The sequence below is a fragment of the Dasypus novemcinctus genome, chromosome 19 (genome assembly GCF_030445035.2).
Source record: "Dasypus novemcinctus isolate mDasNov1 chromosome 19, mDasNov1.1.hap2, whole genome shotgun sequence".
NCBI classification, from domain to species: domain Eukaryota; kingdom Metazoa; phylum Chordata; class Mammalia; order Cingulata; family Dasypodidae; genus Dasypus; species Dasypus novemcinctus.
Genome location: NC_080691.1, coordinates 53,587,163 through 53,606,755, shown reverse-complemented (window position 1 = coordinate 53,606,755; position 19,593 = coordinate 53,587,163). Strand labels below are relative to the sequence as shown.

Genomic DNA, 19,593 nt, shown 5'->3' with positions numbered 1-19,593 from the left:
GGGGCTTTGATCCCCAACCCTCCAGGGCTGAATGGTTGCTCCAACTGGTGGGTCTTGACCCCTCAGGCCCCACCCTATCAGTGCTCCAGGAACTTATGGTTGTCAGCCCCTAATTCTCTCCACTTCCCAAAGGTGGTCCCACCCCTCCCACATCACTGGGGGAGGGCTGACCTATCTGTTCATCTGTTCCCAGAGCTGGACCTCTGGGACCTGTGCACCGAGGAACAGGAGAGTGAGGAGCTGGACGGGCTATGGACCAGCACTTACATCTTCATCACCCTCTTCCTGCTCAGTGTGAGCTACAGTGCTGCTGTCACCCTCATCAAGGTGGGTCCAAGACCCCCCTCACTGTCCCCTCCTTCCCAGAACCAGGTGGGGTGAGGGCCAGGCAAAGTCCAGACAGAAGGGAAGGCAAGGATCTGACAGGGCTCCAGCCTGAGTGGGGAGTGGACCACCCTCACACACACGCCCCCGCCTGCAGGTGAAGTGGGTCTTCTCGGCCATGAAGCAGGGGAGGCCCCAGACCTTTCACGACTACAGGAACATGAGTCACGAGGTGTTGTAGACCCCAGAGACCCTGCCCAGGGGAGTGGACCAGGCTCAGCAGGCACTCAACACAGGCCCCACTCTGTGCCTGGGTCAGACCCCCTAAGACTGACTGCTCTGCCCTGGCTGCGAGGAGGAGAGAGAAGGAGCAGATAAACCCTCAGAGGGAACAGGGCAGGGGCAGTGGAGCTCACCATGAGCTAACAACCTGCACACAGGAGTCAGGGTGGCCTCCAATTCAGGCTTCAAGGCATCTGATGGGACCCGTCAAGACAACTCTTGCTGCCATCCTCCACCTGCTTTGGACAAGCTCCTGAATAGCTCCTGTAACTACCACAGAGGGACCTGAACTAGAGGGAGTTAGGTGACCACCTTGGGCTCATCTTAGGTCCCTGCAGATCAGAGTCACCCCTATTCTGACTGAACAATCCCATATACAAACAAGACCCCAGAACTCACTGCCCACCCTACTGCCCAGAGGAGACCCAGAGCCTAAGACTAGCCCAGAGCCCAGTACAGTCCAGAGCTCAAGACCAGCACACAGTCTGAATCCAGCCCAGAGTTTAGGTCCAGCCAAGAGCCTGAGTCCAACCCAGAATCCAAGTCCAGCCCAGAGTATAGTTCCAGTCCAGAACCTGCATCCTGCCCAGAGCCTGAGTCCAGCCCAGAGCTCAAGTACAGCCCAGAGTCAAAATCCTGCCCATAGTTTAGGTCTAAACCCGAGTCTGAATCCAGCCCAGAGCCTGAGTCCAGCCCAGAGCACTAGTCTAGCCCAGAGTCCAATTCCAGTCCAGAGGTTAGATCCAGCCCAGAACTTGAGTCCAGCCCAGAGTCCAAGTCTAGCCCAGAATCTGAGTCTAGCCACGGCCTGAGTCCAGCCCAGAGCCTGAGTCCAGCCCAGAACCCGAGTCCAGCCCAGAGTCCAAGTCCAGCCCAGAGCCCAAGTCCAGCCAAGAGTTGAAGTCCAGTCCAGAGTTCAGAGACAAACAGAGCCCACTGCTGAGACCCCAGCCCAGGGATCAGAGTCCAGCCCAATGGAGAAGGAATTTCCAGCATCCACACAGCCACCAACAATGCCCAGCAACTTTCCAGTGCTGGCCAACAAGGCCTCACCCAACCTTTCCCCCGACTTTGGCATTTCTATTTCCTTCCATTTATGTTTCTTAGTAAAGTTCCTTTCCACAAATCCCATGCTGCCTGAGTGTGCTTTGGGAAGGTATATGTGGCCCTGTGGTGGGCAGGAGGAGGCAGCTCCCAAGGGCATGGATGAACAGCCAGAAGGAAGGAAGTGAAGAGGCAGGAGAGAACAACTGCGTGCTCCCACACTTGAGGCAGCTTCTGGGGAGACCATCCCTTCAACACCCCCAACTCAGCTCCCATATCATACCTGGTTCTCTGGAAAGGTCTCCAGTGCAGACTTACTCCCTCTTCTCAGTCCTAAGTAGAAGCAACAAATCCAATTCCCAAGGGGCAAAACCAGGAGGGACTGGCCCCTGTGTTCAGTACACAATGCCACAGGAACTCAGCTGCCATCACCAAGACTGGGTCAAGCCACTTGGCCTCCCCAGGAACACTGGCCCCCCACCCCAGTCCACCCACCTGAGCACAGACAGACAGACCAAGCCCCTGGACCCAGCCTCACCAGTCAGCCCGAGACATTCTAGAAGCTTCCATCCTCACATCCCCCAATGAGCTGAGCAGTGATACAAATGCAAAGAACTGTGGGGGCTGGGTGCTACATCCTTGAAAAGGCAGAAGCTGGGTGGAAATCTAATGAGTTGGGAAGTCAGGAACCACAGGCATACTTGGGCCAGCTGGCCAGCCAAAGCGATGGTGGGCCACAAGCCTCACCTCTTGTCTTAACACCTCCTGAGGATAAAGAGGCTGTTTTCCTGGTGGTAGAACTAGGCTGGCGATAAAGTTAAATTAAAATGCAGGGAGAATACATGCAGCACTCATAAAAAAATGCAGGATGTTCTCATAAGCAAAGAGTTCTCAGGAACAAAAAAAAAAAGGAAAATGAACAACGGACAACTACTTATCTCCACTTTATCATAGATGTCACCCATGTAGGCATCAGGTGCAGAAGTGCTCAAAATATATTCACCAAATGCAATGAATGAGCCACAATTATGAAAGGGGTTGTTGATGTGAGAAGAGTGGGGCAGGGTGGGGTGTGGGGTATATGGGAACCTCATATTTTTTAATGTAATTATGTTTCTTCAAAAAAATACAATTATTTTTTTAAAAAGGCAATTTTAAAAAAGAAAAAAGTGTTACATAAATAAAATCATACAGTATGTAGGGGGGGAAAAGGAGCAATGGGTCCTTCACAGAAAGGAAAAACCAAATGCCAATAATTTGAAAAGTAATGCAATGAATGTCGCATGATGATGGAGGAGATTGTTGTTATGGGCAGAGGAGTGGGGTGAGGGGGGTGGGGGGTATATGGGGACCTCATATTTTTTGAATGTAATATTAAAAAAATAAAGACAAAGAAAAAAAATAATTTGAAAAGTTACAATAACAAGGAAACTAGGGGTCAGGGGTTGGCTCTTCTCAGTCCCGTTTAAGGGACTGTGAAGATTTAAGACCATGTTTTTTTCAGAGCAAAGTGGCCACATTCCCAGCACATAAATGCCCAAACCCTTTTTACTGGAGATTCTACTTGTGACAAGTGGCTCTAGAGGGAAACAGGCATGAGAGACCCCCCCAATCCAACATCGCACAGACTCTGACATGGAGCTAGCATCACCCTGAGCTCTGGCAGTGAGTGTCCAGTCTGTCCAAAGGGCTTGACCATGCCACACAGGCTTCCCAGGCCCTGACCTCCCAGGCTAAATGAGGCCAGCCTCTCTAGGCTGGGAGCAGCCAGGAGCACAGGGGGCAAATGTCAGGAGTGACAGTTTCCCTTCAGATGTATCCAAACAAGGACTGGGCCATGTTGACGTTTGCCCTGGAGCATAGGAATGTGATCTAAATAAAATATCAGAGGAGTAATGGAGCTGCTCAGGACAAGACAAAGGTCACAGCCACTTCACAGATGTCCTCTCACACACTCAGGCACTTACACACTCACCTGACAGACACTCATTCTTACACGCTAACACTAACAAACTCACAGATACACACCCCGGCACACTTACATTCTCATAGTCAAATGCACTCACATAGTGACTCACACACAGTCATACATGCTGACACACTCACACAAAGGCATACACTCACACATACCTGGATACACACAATCATACACACTCTGACACTAACACATGCTTGCACACTCACACTCTCTCATATACTAATTTTGACCCACTCATAGACACATACTTTCACACTCACATACAGATCCATATATACACATTTATACAATCACACTCACATGCAGGCACACAATCACTCTCACACTTATACACATTCATTTACAGATGCACATTCTCACACTCAGAAAAACACAAACACTCCCACACCTGGACACACACAATCATAGGTATACTTACACACTCACCCTACTTGCACGTACTCACACACTCACATGTACACACTCATGCTCATAAACATGCAGTCATGAGCACAAAATCATATTCACACAGTCATTCACACTGACCTATTTACAAGCCGTCTTACATAGACACACTCACACAGTCTCAGGAAACCAGGTTCCAATCCCCCACACACATTCCCTGAGTTGTGTCTCACCCCTAGTCATGAGACCCCTCCACAAACCCTAGAATGAGGGTAGTAGGAGCTCAACTCACCAGGTCCCCACTCTGAGCTGGACAACATCTCAGGGCCCAACTTCTGTGAGTGATTCCAGAACACAGATTCCTTGTGCTGTGTTCACCATAAGAGAGGAGGACAGAGGTCCACAATGAAGACACAGCCAATATCACAGGCCATGGAGAGGGTAGGCAGAGCTGGATTCAAGTGCTTCCAAAGCCTATGCTTGGAACACCACAACCCTGCCTTCTGCGGGGCTTGTGGCCTTCTGGGGTGAGGACCCTGGGGCAAGGATGCTTTTTTCAGGTTTCCCTCAGTCCCCCTTCACTTTTTTTTATTTTTTATTTTTTTATTGTATTCTTTATCTTTATTTTTTATATTATATATTTTTTATTTGTTTTTTTCTTTATTTTTTTAATATTACATTCAAATAATATGAGGTCCCCATATATCCCCCACCCCCTCACCCCACTCCTCTCATGTCAACAACCTCCTCCATCATCATGGGACATCATTTATTGCACTTGGTGAATACATCTCTGAGCACTGCTGCACCACATGGACAATGGTCCACATTATAGTTTACACTCTCCCCGAGTCCATCAATGGACCATGGCAGGACATACAGTGTCTGCCCCTGCAGTACCACCCAGGACAACTCCAAGACCTGAAAATGCCCCCACATCACATCTCTTCTTCCCTCTCCCTACCCTCAGCAGCTACTGCGGCCACTTTCTCCACATCAGTGTACTAATGGCAATAGTTCCAGAATAGAATATCAGGAAGTCCCCTCTAAGCCATACTCTATTCCTCCATCCTGTGCGCCCTGGGATGGTTATGTCCACTCCACCTCTATATCAAGAGGGGGCTTAGATTCCGCTTGGATGATGGATGCAATTCTCCTGCTTGCAGTTGGCACTCTTGGCTCCCTGGTGTGGTGATTGACCTTCTTCACCTCCCTGTTACTTGACTGGGGTAGGTCCAATAAACCAGAGGGTAGGAGTTACAAATCTATTGAGGCTCAGGGCCTGGCTATCACATGGACAGTCTAGAGATTCAGGTACCCTGAGTATACACCAAACCTCAGTGCCAACCACAGGTCTGGTAAAAGTAACAGGAGAGGCTTGTGAAAAAAGGTTACATCTGAGTCCAACTCCATCACACTCAGGAACACAAACTCTGAAGTAGGGCCAACTGGAGTGGCACCAAGCTCCATCTGCCATGGCCATAGAACCTGTGGGTCTCTGCAGCCCTCAGAAGAACCAATACCTGGGCTTGTCTCTACTTTGGCTGTCTCTGGGACCCTGCTGAGGCATGCGTAAGAGTGACCCCTCTGATGACCTCCCAACTCTTTTTTGGAGACTCATAGCCACATAAACTCATTTGCCCTTTACATTTTCCCCTTTTATTCAAGGTCAAAAAGTATTTTTAACACCTGATATTACATGTAGGCTGAGATATTCTGCTGGTCTGAGTTGACCCTTTATTCAAGGTCATTTTCTAGTTACATCATCAGCTAGTACTTGGTAATAATCCCTCAGCACCAGGGAGGTTCATCCCTGGGAGTCATGTCCCATGCTGGGGGAAAGGCAATGCATTTACATGCTGAGCTTGGCTTCGAGAGTGGTCACATTTGAGCAACATGGAGGCTCTCAGGAGGTAACTCTTAGGCACCCTGCAGCTCTAGGCCTAGTTCTTATTTCAAGTGTGCAAACTCACAAGCATATTCATTAGTATCAAGGCGTCAGTTCCTAGCCAGGGGAGCTCTATTGTATGAAAGATGAAATATGTTGATACGGAAGGAGTGAGGGGGTGGCGGTACATGAGGACCTCATATTTTTTTAATGTAACATTAAAAAAAAATAAAGAGAAAAATAAAAATAAATAAATAAATGTAAGAGGTTCCCATATACCCCATACCCCCACACACACACTCCTTCCACATCAACAACCTCCCTCATCATTGTGGCACATTCATTGCATTTGGTGAATACATTTTGGAGCACTGCTGCACCACATCATTATTCCTTTATTTAACCTACCAAGCAGGCCCTGAGCCCTGCAGGCATCCCTCTTCCTCCTGGAGAAGGCAAGGGATGGCAGGCCTCCTCTGGGAGCAGTGGCTGGCTTGATCCCATTCACAATTGATCCCTCAAGCTCAGCACAGTCCCCAACAGGCTCAGGTATCCTCCTGAGCTCCAGGCCCTGTCACCTGCCAGTGACCATTGTTACCTGCAGGTCCTCAACATTGCAGCATCCCACCACAATCCAGTGGACACAACCGAAGTTTCAGTCCTGCTATAACAAATATAGGAACCTTCAGTACTGAAGGAGAGTGTGAACTACAGGGTAAAATAAACTATTATCTATGTGGAGCAGCAGTGCTCCAAAATGTGTTCACCGAGTGCGATAAGTGTGTCACAATGATGGAGGAGGTTGTTGGTGTGGGGGGAGTGGGGTGGTGAGGTGGGGGGTATACGGGAAACTCATATTTTTTAATGTAACATTATTTGTGTGATGTATATATCTTCAAAAGAATACAATTTTTAAAAAATGACGAGGGGTTGGGAATCAGGATATATGGGAACCTCTTATGTTTTCTATTTTTTTATGTTTTTTAATGTAATGTTCTTTGTAATCTATTAACTTTTATTTAAAGAGTGTAAAAAGAAAAGAACCTTAAAATCACGGTGTCACAGGATCCTAGTTTCTCTAGAGTCTGTAATATTCTGGCAGTGTCTCATCAGCAATCCCTAAGTCAAAATCTGCTTCCGTGACATGGCCCTATCTCTCAATCTGTCTCTTTCTGTCTGTCTCCTCCTGTCTTCTATTCCTGTGTCCAATTTCCTCTGTTCTTTTTTTATCACTTTTTAAAAAAGATACATACATCACACAAACTGTTACATTGTTCCTATATACCCCACTGCCCACAACCCTCTACTCTTCCTACTTCAACAACCTCCTTCATCATTGTGGTACATTCATTGCATTTGGTGAATACATTTTGGAGCACTGCTACACAGCATGGGTTATAGTTTACCTTGTAGTTCACACTCTCTTCTAATCCATTCAGTGAGTTACGGCAGGATATATGGTTTCCTGCATCTGTCCCTGCAATATAGGATAAAGGTCCACCCTGATTCAATTTGGCTTCATCTTATCTAATAGGAACTCAGTGATGTGCTCATATCCACAAAATCTGAGTTGGGGACTTCAACATGTTCTTGTGGGGAATATGATATAATCCATAATGCCTGACACCCAATATGGATCCCCAACATTCCAGGAGCCCACAGTGGAACCAATAACATCAGTGGATGAGTTGACAGATAGGAGGGAATCATAGAAAATACATGGAAAATGTTAGGGCCTGATGAATCTAATCCACCATGTCCTCCCAGGATGGATTTGCCAGAAGTCCCATGGCTTGTGCATGTATCATGCACCTTGGTCCTTGGAGCACACCAAGGATTTGCAACTTGCAGTAGATGCTCAAGAGGTCACTGGAGTCAGAGATTTATGGGTGAGGCTGTAAGACACACAGGACGATAAAACCTGAGTGAGGTAGCCTTCAGAAAATAAAAGAATGCTAATTCTTGAACTGCTGCTGTTTTGATGACAAGAGGGAGCTGCAATGGGAAGAGGAGGTGCTGTAACAATGGACTGGTGTGCTGTGTGGCAGTAACAGTTCATGAAGATATCTCATTGATGATTGCTGCAGGCCATCCCCTGGTTGATGGTAAAGCCTCCAGAGGTTCCCTCAACCAGACCCCTGGGGCCGCACCACATGAACACTTACCACAGGTTCACCTCCCTCCAGCCACAGCAGCCCCTGTGCCTTCCCCATCTCCTCCTCTCTATCCCTGGCCTTCGTTACCCAGGATCCAAACTCAGCCTCCTCCTGGGGTTCTCTGTGTCCCAGGCACCTGGCCAGGGAGGCTCTCGGTCCACCCTCCTCACACACACCCAGGGCATTGCACTAACACAACCACTCCACAACCCTGTGTGTCCCTCCTGCTGCTCAGACAAACCCAATGCTCAGCAGACCCTGCCAGCCACAGTCTCTGCCACCCTCCTTTGTTCAACCCTTCCCTCCCCTCCCACTGTTCCCCAAACTCAGCTCCAGCTGAAACATCCTCCTACCGACCCCCTGCTCACCTCATGGAACATCTTTCCATGCAACTTTCAGTCACAGATGCTCTTTCCAAGATCAGCTGAAGTGGATCCTCCTCTGTGAAGCACCCCATGTTTTCTATCACCAGGTCCCACCCAAAAGCCCCAGAGAAACTGGACTCTCCCTCAGGAGTCAGGGATGGGTTCTCTCAGTTGCTTTTACGAACTCACGGTTTTTCCCTCAATATTCTTCCTGGAACTGCAATGCACTATGCAGTTCCTATGTGTACTCAAGACCCCAGGTCTTAGGGATGGATGGATGGATGGATGGATGGATGGATGGATGGATGGATGAGTGGGTAGACAAACTTAAGATCAAACATTGCTGTAATCAATGCCTAGCTGTCCCTTGTGTGCCCAGATGCCCAGGAGACAAGGAATGAGGCAAGTAGAGTATATGGGAACAGACAGAAAAGCAGGATGTGATTCTGGCAGCCCAGATGCCAGGAGGAGATTCTTCTGGGGCTTGCAGGGCAGGGCTGCACATGAGGAGGTCCTGAGCAGGAAATTGCAGTGGGGGACAGTGGCTGGATACCCCTGCAGAGCTCCCAATCCCCAAGACAGGTGCAGACACCACATCCCTGCCCTGGACTTCAGCCTGGGCTCCCTGACCTGGGGCTCATGGAAGAGGGGAAACAGTACCTCATAGTCATGACTGGAGTGTCCATCCCTGACCACACAAAAGCTCAGACCCCACTCTGATACCTGGCTCTGCAGTCCTGGAGGGCTTCCCAAGGCTTCACTCACTAGGGCCCCTCTGGTTGTACCCTGTCCCTCTGTCCCCCTGCCCCTGCTAATCCTTGTTCTTTAGGGTCCTTTCTTGGTATGCCCTGTCCCTTTGTAACCCATGCCCTTGCCATCCCTTGCTCATTGATGTCCCCTCCAGGTGTGCTCTGTCCCTCTGCTGCTACCACTGTCCATCCTCCTTGAGGCCCTCCTCTCCAGCACTGACCTGTGTTTCTCCATCTCCATCTCTTGCAACACGTTTGTCTCGATGTCTCTAAGCTACTGCCTCATGGTGTCTGTTGCATTTCCCTGTCCCCATCTCTCCCTCCCTACATCTCACTTCTCATCCCAGTCCTGGGAAAGCCATCGGGTCCCTCCACACCCCCTGCCCTTACACTACACTACCTCAGGCCAGGCCAGGGTTGTTTTGGGGTCACACAGCACCGGCCACACACACCTGGCTCCGCCACAGACAGACCACAGACCAGACATGACGTAGAGTTGAGCAGCCACGTCTGGCAGGGCAGGAAGTGGGTGAGTGACCCCACTGAGCCAGCCTGGGAGTGTGGACCAAACACACAGTCATGCTGCCCCTCCCCAGACCCTGCCCCTCCCAGGAGACAGGGGGCCCAAAGCTCATCCCACCCAGCCAGTGGGGAAACACTAGAATGGTACAGGGTCTGCTGAGACCTCATAGCAACCAAGGCAGTGCCTGAATGGACCTGAGCCTCCCTCTCCACTCCAGATCCCTGGTGGAGCAGGCAGGCAGATGGCCCTGAGATGGACCTGCAGGATGGGGGCCACCTGGATAGTAAAGGCCTTGGCCCTCAGCAGAAGTGAACCCTCTGGCAGCCCAGGGCAGGTGGGTTCCGAATGCTCTCCAGCCTCTATTTTCCCAGCTGCACAAAGAGGCATCTATGCAGCCTCAGTCAGCCTGGTCTCTAGTTCCCTGGGATGGGGATGAGGGAGACAGGTACCAAGGCCAGGGCAGGAGAGGAGAAAAAGAGATGCTGTGGAGACCCAAGGAGGTCACAGAGCAGAGGAAACCATGAGGAACATCGGAGCTACCAGGGATAGGCTGCACTACTGCGGGTGAGCTGGGATGCATTGCGCTGAGTTAAGCTGAAGTGGTCTGAGCTTGATTGAGATATACTGAGTTGGACTGACCTGGGATGAGCTGAACTGGTTGAGCTGGTCTGGACTGGACTGGCTGAATTTGTCTTATTTGGCCTGGGCTGGACTGAACTGGCCTGAGCTGGATTGAGGTGGGTCATGCCAGGCTGAACTGGGTTAAACTGGGCTGAACTGAGCAAGGTTAGGCTGGACTGGCTGGGCTGGGCTGAGACAGACTGAGCTGAACTAAGCTGGACTGAGCTGGACTTAAGTGGGCCATGTCAGGCTGTACTGGACTGAGTTGGGCTAGGATGGATAGGGCTGTATCAGGAGGGTTGGGCTGGACTGAGCTGAGCTGGACTACGTTGGACTGGACTAGGCTGTATAGGGATGAGCTGAACTGAGCTGAGCTAGGCCGAGGTGATCTAAACTGGACTGATATGTCTGTTGAACTGAACTGAGCTGAGCTGAGCTGGCTGTGTTGTGCTGGTCTGGTCTGAACTGGACTGAGGCAAGCTGAGATGGGCTGCACTGGGTTGGGTTAGGCTGAGCTGGGCCTGATTGAACCGGACTAGTGTGGGCAGAAGTGGACTGGGCTGGGTTAAGCTGAGCTAAGCTGGGCTAGGCTGGGCTGAGCTGGGATGAGCTGGGCTGGGCTGAGCTGGGTTCAGCTGAACTGAGCTGAGCTGGGCTGATTGAGCTGGGCTGGGATGGGCTGGCTGTTGGACTAGGGTGGGCTAAAGTGGGCTGAAATGGGCTGAGCTGAGCTGGGTTGGGCTGGGCTGAGCTGGGCTGAGCTGGACTGAAGTGGGCCGAAATGGGCTGAGCTGAGCTGAGTGGGCTGGGCTGATCTGGGCTGAGCTGGGCTGAGCTTGGCTGGGCTGAGCTTGGCTGGGCTGAGCTGAGCTGCACTGGGCTGGGCTGGGCTGGGCTGGGCTGGGCTGGGCTGGGCTGAACTGAGCTGCGCTGGTTGAGCTGCTGTAGGCTGGGCTGAACTGGGTTGAGCTGGGCTGAGCTGAGCTGGTTAAGCTTGGCTGGACTGAGCTGAACTAGGTTGAGCTGGGCTGATCTGGGCTGGGCTGGTTGAGCTGGGTTAGGCTGGGCTGAACAGGGTTGAGCTGGGTTCAGCTGACCTTAGCTGGGTTAAGCTGGGATACACTGGTCTAGACTGGGCTGGACTGGGCTGAGCTGGACTGGATCGGGCTGGGCTGGGCTGGGCTGAACTAGGTTGAGCTAGGCTGGGCTGAATTGGGTTAAGCTGGGCTGAGCTGGACTGGACTGGATTGGGCTGAGCTGAACTTAGCTGGTTGAGTTAGGGTAGGCTGGATTGAACTAGGTTGACCTGGGTTGAGGTGGACTGAGCTGGGTGGAGCCGGTTAAGCTGGGTTAGACTGGACTGAACAGAGTTAAGCTTGGTTAGACTGGCTGAACAGGATTGAGTTGGGCTGAACTGGGCTAAGCTGGGATGAGCTGGGCTGGCCTGGGCTGAGCTGAGGTGGTTAGGCTGGGCTTGGCTGGGCTGAACTAGGTTGAGCCAGGCTGGGCTGAATTGGGCTAAGCTGGGCTGAGCTGGGCTGGGTTGGATTGGGCTGTGCTGAGCTTAGCTGGTTGAGCTGGAGTAGGCTGGGCTGAACTGGGTTGAGCTGGACTGGGCTGAGCTGAGCTGGTTGAACTGGGTGGTACTGGGCTGAACTAGGTTGAGGTGGGCTCAGCTGAGCTGAACTGAGCTAAGCTGGGCTGAGCTGGGCTGGGCTGGATTGGGCTGTGTTGAGCTTAGCTGGTTGAGCTGGGGTAGGCTGGGCTGAACTGGGTAGAGCTGGGTTGAACTGGGCTGAGCTGGGCTGGGCTGAGCTGAGCTGGTTGAGCTGGACTGGGTGGGGTTGAGCTGGTCTGTGCTGGTCTGTGCTGGGCTGGGTTGGACTGGGCTGAGCTGAGCTAATCTGGTTGAGCTGGGGTAGGCTGGGTTGAACTGGGTTGAGTTGGGCTGGGTTGGACTGGGCTGAGCTGAGCTAATCTGGTTGAGCTGGGGTAGGCTAGGTTGAACTGGGTTGAGCTGGGCTGAGCTGGGCTGAGCTGTGCTAGGCTGAAGTGAGCTGGGCTGAAGTGAGCTGGTTGAGCTGGGCAGCACAGGGCTGAACTAGGTTGAGGTGGGCTGAGCTAGGCTGAGCTGAACTGGACTGGGCTGAGCTGGGCTGAGCTGGTTGAGCTGTAGTAGGCTGGGCTGAACCAGGTTGAGCTGGGCTGAGCTGAGCTGGTTGAGCTGCACTGGGCTGGGCAGAACTGAGATCAGCTGGGTTTAGCTGGTTTGGTCTGGTTGAGCTGGGTTAGGCTGGGCTGAGCTGAGCTGAGCTTGTTGAGCTGGGCTGGGCTGAACTGGGCTAAGCTGAGCTAAGCTGGACTGAGCTGGGCTGGGCTAGACTGAGCTGAGCTGAGCTGGTTGAACTGGGGTAGGCTAAACTGAACTGGATTGAGCTGGGCTGAGCTGGGCTGAGCTGGACTAAGCTGTGATGAACTGAGTTGAGCTAGGCTGGTTGGGGCTGGGTTTGGCTGAGCTTGGCTGATTTATGCTGGGTTGGGCAGGAATGGGATGGACAGGGCTGGGGTAGGCTGGGCTGGGGTAGGCTGGGCTGAACTGGGTTAAGCTAGCCTGAGCTGCACTGAACTGGGCTAAGCTGGGATGAACTGGGCTGGGCTGAGCTGAGCTGAGTTGGTTGAGCTGGGCTGGGCTGGGCTGAACTAAAGTGAGCTGGGTTGGACTGAACTGGGCTAAGGTGGACTGAGCTGAGCTGGGCGGGAATGGGCTGGGCTGAGCTGATTGAGCTGGGCTGGGTGGGGTTGGGTTTGGCTGAGCTTGGCTGATTTAGGCTGGGCTGGGAAGGAATGGGATGGACAGGGCTGGTCTGGGTTGGGTTAGACAAGGCTAATCTGGGCTTGGATGAGCTAAGCTGTGCTGGGTTTGGCTGGACATGGCTAAACTGGGTTAGGCTGAGCTGAACTGAGATGAGCTAGGCTGGGCTGGTTTGGGCTTTGTGGATTGACCTACACTGAGCAGGGTAGACTAAGGTGGACAAGGATGGAATGAGCTGGGCTGGGTGGGACTGGGCTGAGCCAAGGTGGGTCTTGCAGACTTGAACAGGACTGAGCTGAGCTGAGCTGGGCTGGCCTGATCTGAATTCAGCTGTTTGAGCTGGACTGGGCTGAATTGGGGTGAGATGGGCTGGGTTGGGCTAAACTACGAGGACCTGGGCTAAAACAACTGACCTGAGCAGACCTATACTGGTCTGAGTTGACTGAGCTAAACTGAACTGAACTGAGCTGAGGTGGGCTGAACTGGGCTGATCTGAGCTGTGATGGCCTAAGCTGGGCAAAAAGGGACAAGGCTGAGCTGGTCAAAGCTGGTCTTATTCTGGAATGAACTGAACTGAGCTCAGCTAAACTGGCCTGAGCTAGATTTGGAGAGCTTTGATGGGCTAACCTTGACTGAGCTGTGTTCAGCTGAACTGACTGGCCTGGGTTAGATTAAACTTAGTATTGGGCTAGACTGAGTGTAATTGGACAGATCTGGACTGCATTACACTGGACTAAGTTTGGCTGGTCTGGACTGGTCAGCACTAGGCAGCAGTAGGATAGACTAAGGCTATGATGAACTGAATGGGGGGTGGCAGGACTGGCCACTGCTGAACTGAGTTGAGGATTCCAGGTAAGTGGGAGTCAGTAGGGGGAAGGTGGCTCAGCACCCCGGAATGTGTTTCTTGGGCACCTCCTCTGAAGGCCAAATGAACTCAGGGTGAGGCTCTCTGTCTTTCAATAGCTGCCCTGAAGGATATTGGAGATACCCAAGTGAGCAGAGCATACCCTCTGCAGCATTGCCCTACTCCATCCCCAGGCATCCCCAGAAGGACACAGGTTTGGATTTGGGCCTATAGACCCTTTTAGGGAACAGGGTTGACTGCCGCTCATTTGAAGGTTGGGGATGGAGACCATGTGATGGAAAGATCAGGCTCAGTGCCTGAGAGAGGAAATGGGAGTCAGGGAAACCTATAGAAGAGGGCCCTTCTCCCTCTAGTGTGTCCCTAAACACAGCAAACCAGGACCCTTGTGCAGGCTGAGCTTCAAGCACAGACCTCTCTGCCCTGCCTGAGTCCCACTGTCTGGTATCACTCTCTCATGACCCCTCCCCCTCCATTCCCCAAAGCCTGGGAGATAAGGAGCATGTTGTGCCCACAGCATAGATAGGAGAGTGAGGCTAAGGGTACCCCCAATGACTCTCCTGGCAAATGGCAGAGCCTCTTTCATAACTGCAGCTCCAAGTGTCTGCATCAGTTTCTGCATCTGAAGACCATGTTAAGAATCAGTATAGTTGGCATCAGAGGGCTTCCTAGCTGTGTGAACTTGGGGCAGTCACTAAACTTCCCTGGGCAGTTTCCTAACACGTAAAGGAGAGGAGACCGCAGTGCCATTCTCAGGGCCTGTGGAGGGGAACCCAGGAGCAACGTAAGCACCCGCCATCCTCACAGTGCAGAGGCAATATTCCAAGACCCCTGACGTTGTGTCCCCTGTGTTCCAGCATCAATGGCCAAACCCACAGTCTTCCCACTCAGCGTCAGAACCACAGACCAACTGGCCCTCATCTGCCTGGTGCAGAGCTACTTTCCGGAGCCCGTGACTGTGAACTGGAACTACAATGAGGCTGACGCCACCGTCAGAAACTTCCCTGCAGTGCAGGCTACCGGGGACTCCCTGTACACCATGAGCAGCCTGCTCACCCTTCCGTCCAGCAAGTGCCCAGACACCAGCTCTCTCTCCTGCCAAGTGAACCACTACTCCAACGCAGTCCAGAATGTGGCCGTTCCCTGCAAAGGTCAGAGGGCAGTGCCAGACAGGAGCTTGGAGGGGGTGGGGCTACCATCCTTCACTGCCTCATCCATAGAACCCAAAACCCATCCTCCTCCTCTGCCCTCCCTCTAAGCCATCCAGTGAGATGCTGGACAGAGACCCCAGGGAGTAGCAGGCTAGGGGCAGACCAAGTAGGTTGGAGATGGGGATGGGAATCAGAGATGGGGGGAAGGAGAGGGAGCATAGGACAGGGATGGCTGATCTTCCAGACTTTTCTCAGCTTCAGAACCTACCTGTTGTGTCCATCCCTCGTGCTGCCAGCCCCGCCTGTCGATGCAAAGGCCGGCCATCGAGGACCTGCTCCTGGGCTCGAACGCCAGCCTCAAGTGCACGCTGAGTGGCCTGAAAGACCCCAAAGGTGCCACCTTCACCTGGAAGCCCTCAGTCGGGCAGACCGCCATCCAGAAGGCACCTGAGCGTGACTCCTGTGGCTGCTACAGCGTGACAAGTGTCCTGCCAGGTTGCGCCGACCCATGGAACCGTGGGGACACTTTCACATGCACGGCCAGCCACCCTGACTCCAAGAGCGCACTGACTGTGAACCTCGCCAAAGACATAGGTGAGGCTCAGAGAGGGACTCTGCGAGCCTGCCTTCTGCCTCCAGGTCCCAGTTTCCAGAGGGGAAACTGAGGCCATGGGGTCAGGACACAGCCTTTGGTGCCCAGCAGGGCAGAGGGACTCTGTCCTCCACCCCTTCCCAGACCCCTGATCCTGGCTTTCCCCACTCTCCAGGGAACAGATTCCGTCCCCAGGTCCATCTACTGCCGCCGCCGTCGGAGGAGTTGGCCCTGAATGAGCAGCTGACGTTGACGTGTGTTGCAAGGGGTTTCAACCCCAAAGAAGTGATGGTACGCTGGCTGCGAGAGAACCAGGAGCTGCCCTCCAAGGACTACACAACGTGGGCTGCAGAGAAGGAGCCTGGCCAGAGTGACACCACCTTTGCTGTGACCAGCATCCTGCGCGTGTCAGCAGAGCAATGGCAAAACGGAGATAACTACTCCTGCATGGTGGGCCACGAAGCCTTGCCCCAGGCCTTCACCCAGAAGACCATCAACCGCTTGGCGGGTAAACCCACCCACGTCAATGTGTCCGTGATCATGGCCGAGGCAGAGGGCACCTGCTACTGAGCTGCCCCCTCTCACCCACCCCTTGAATAAACACCATGCTCGCCAGCACCTGCTTTTCTGTCCAGCTGCCTGTCTGTCTGTCCTCAGGGTCCTGTGGCATGCCGGGAGGGGACAGAGCCTGGGGGACGGGGGAAGAAATCCCCTTCCCTGACCCTCTAGGGGCCTCAGTTTCCCCTTTCAGCCCAGCACTTTAATGTGTCTTCACACCCTTGAGTGTGCAACTGTGTGTTTGAAGGGATGTGAGTGTGTGGATGAATGTGTGGGAGGCAGGTATGACTGTGTGTGATTATGAGTATGTGAATGTATCTGTGCATGACAGAGGGAGCTAAGCTGTGAGAAGGCCGCAATAGACACAGGAATGATTGACCTCAATAGCAGTGGGCTCCCTGGGAAGTTTCTGAGGGGACAGCTGACATGGCAACATGGTCATTTGTATCTTAGAAAGGTCTCTGGTTGCAGCTGAGAGGGATTAGAAAGGATGAGAGTGGAATGGAGGAACCCAGAAAGAGGCTGGTGCCATTATGGAGAGGGAAGTTTCATGGGGAGGAGTGGGATGGATGAGCTTCCCAGCTTAGGGGGATTGGATTCCAGAGGTACCACTGGGAAGAAGGGATGCCCAGAAAACCCCCACAGCCACCTGAATTCAACACAGGCAGCTCAGAATGGCAGGGCCAACTCCTGGCCTTGGAGCAGCCTTCCCCACCTCCTCGTGTCACACTACCTTGCAGGCAAGCACACATGTGCATTCACAAGCATGCACACGCACCAGAGCTCCTACAAGTGCAGGAGGTTCACAGCTCAGACCCCAGCTCCAGAGAGGCAAGGAAAGCCCCCACCCAAACCCCCCAGTCAAGTTATTCCTGGACTTCACCCCAATGCCTTGCATTTGAGGCTCAACCCTACTGCTACCCTAAGCACCCTCCTGGGCCTTCGCCCTCCCAACCTGCTCCACTCCAGTCCTGTTGCCCTTTCCCCCACTCCCGTGTGCCCAGCTGCTTACATCTCAGAGACTAATTCCACAGACTCCTCCCAGCAGCCCCTGCTCCCTGCCCAGCCCCAGACTAAAGTGCCCCATCCTTTCCTGAGTCAAAGCATGGCACAAACAATAGTCAGGGTATGAGCAGGGGAGATAGGTAAGTCAAAAGAAGGCCAGACACACAGCTCCCTGTCAGGGACCCTATGTAGGCCTGCAGCTTCTGCTTGGAACTCCTGATAGAAAGGGGCCACCTGGAGAAGCAGAACCCAGAAAGGGAAGTTCCATGACCATGAGGGGAACACCTGCACTAGGACTCCCGCAAGAGGGCGGTGGGGACTCTACTTCAGTCTCAGAGACTTCTGGGCCTCCCTGGGGAACCTGGCTCTCTGACTGCCTCCCTCTTCTCCCAGGGCTAAGGAGAGTGGAGGTCCCCACTCCAAACTCAAGAGTACAATCACCTAAAGGACAGTAGGGAGGGCAACAGTCAGCCAAGGAAGTACTGTCACAAGGTTCTCTAGCCACCTATGAGACCCATCATAGGACCTGGCCCAAAGACAGGACTTTCTAATATTAGGGGGAGAAAAGAAGAATCAATAGATAAGGGTTTGGACCAGTAGATGGGTAGAATGCAGATAAATCATAGAATGTATAATGCATGAGTGGGTAGATATATGGATGGAAGGATGGGTGGATGGATGGATGGTTGGATGGTGGGTGGATAGACTAATCAGTGGATGGATGGATGGTTTGATGGAGGATAGATGAAAGGATAATGAATGAGTAAGTGACAGATAGTTGAAAGGATGATGAGATGTATCAGCATATAACAAGTGGGCCCAACCCCCATATATTATGGGTGGTCTGCGCCTGGGACCCTGAAGACAGTAGAGCCACTTGAGCTGTTAATTCCCACTTGGTCCTCCCTCATACTCTCTGTGTCCCTCAGGCACATTCCTTGGAAGTGTATCAAGGACTGGGCATGCCCCAGCCAGTTCTGGGCATGCTGATTTACAGACTCAGAGCTGTCACAGCCAGCACTTCCTAAGGGCAAGCCATGTCTGGGTCCTCTCTGGGATTCAAGGCCTTGTCCAAGGCCAGCCCAGAGCAGGAGCTTGATGAGTGCTTGCTGAATACACAGCTGAGATTCAATCTCTCCTTCTCTGGATCAGCAAAGACAGTGCCTTCCCTCCTCCCTGCTTCAAGATACCCTAAGACCCTCAGAAACAGTGGTCCTCAGGCATCTCAGGAGCTACAATGGCCCCAAGCCCTTACTTCAAGACCTCCTGCTTCTTTGTCCTCCTTGAGTCAAATTCAGTCCTGAGATATGGTACCCCATCGTGGTTCCCCAGACCTCAGAGGTACAGGAGGGGACAGCTCCGGCTCAAGCCCCTGCCCATGCATGTCTGGGCCTCGCAGGCCCACAGTGTCTTTCAGATTGGCAGATGTTTCCATGGGTGGTGCTGGATCCACAGCAGGACAACTTGGAGGAAGAGGCCCCGGGAGCCAATCTGTGGCCCACCACTGTCACCCTGCTCACACTGTTCCTGCTGAGCCTCTTCTATAGCACAGCGCTGACTGTCACAAGTGTGCGAGGCCCACCTGGGCACAAGGAGGGGCCCCAGTACTGAGAAGGAGCCCAAGGACTCAGGTGTGCCCCCAGTCGGGGAAGGCAGATGTGTTGAAGTGGGCATGGGGAACCTGGGTCCAGAGGGGGTGGTTGGCTGTTCCCACTGCTGAGAACTCTGCTCTGCCCAGAGAGGTGGTTCCTTCCAAGATGCTGAGGACACAGGCAGACAGTGAAATCAGAACGGGAGCAATATCCTCAGGATGAAATCCAGCCTCCCGTGGGCCAGGCACTGGTTGGGACTGAGCTGTTCACAAGGAGGCTGCCAACACTTAGGAGCTCTCGCTGGACCATGCCTAATGAGCACCTCTTGTGTTCACAGGTGAGAAGTGAACCTCCTGGAAATCCCCAGAGAAGCTTACCTCCAGATGCCAAATCTCCCCTGCTCTGAAAGCACCCTGCCCCCAACCCTCTACATGCACCTCCCTGGAGCAATAAACTGACCCCAAACACAAATATTCTCAGAACTATACATGAGGGGAACAAAGGGGGAAGGGTTCATCAGAACTGGAAGACATCTGCCACATGTTCCCTTAGAGACGTAGGGAGGGTAGATGGGAGAAGGATCAACACTGTCCCATTCCAAGACCTGACAAGATCCAGGGCATAAAGATGCCAGTACCAGGAGTAAGAGCTGGCCTCCACCAAAGACCAAAACAGATCCAAGAGCCTGAGATGTAACACAAGGCACT

The 19,593-nt window shown here is 52.7% G+C and overlaps 1 long non-coding RNA gene and 1 gene segment (V, D, J or C); both read left to right on the top strand.

Annotated features, from left to right (window-relative positions):
* LOC101413443 (immunoglobulin alpha-2 heavy chain-like) overlaps nt 1-16,349 on the top strand; it is a 353,255-nt gene extending 336,906 nt beyond the window's left edge. The window contains 3 exon segments of the C gene segment in view: nt 14,846-15,139; nt 15,395-15,733; nt 15,907-16,349. Of these exon segments, the coding sequence occupies nt 14,851-15,139; nt 15,395-15,733; nt 15,907-16,301 (1,023 nt within the window).
* A 1,311-nt stretch (nt 16,350-17,660) lies between these two features.
* LOC139436991 (uncharacterized) lies at nt 17,661-19,357 on the top strand. Its single transcript, XR_011646546.1, has 2 exons — nt 17,661-18,925; nt 19,224-19,357. It is a non-coding gene; the product is annotated as an uncharacterized lncRNA (long non-coding RNA).
* Nucleotides 19,358-19,593: the final 236 nt, after the last annotated feature.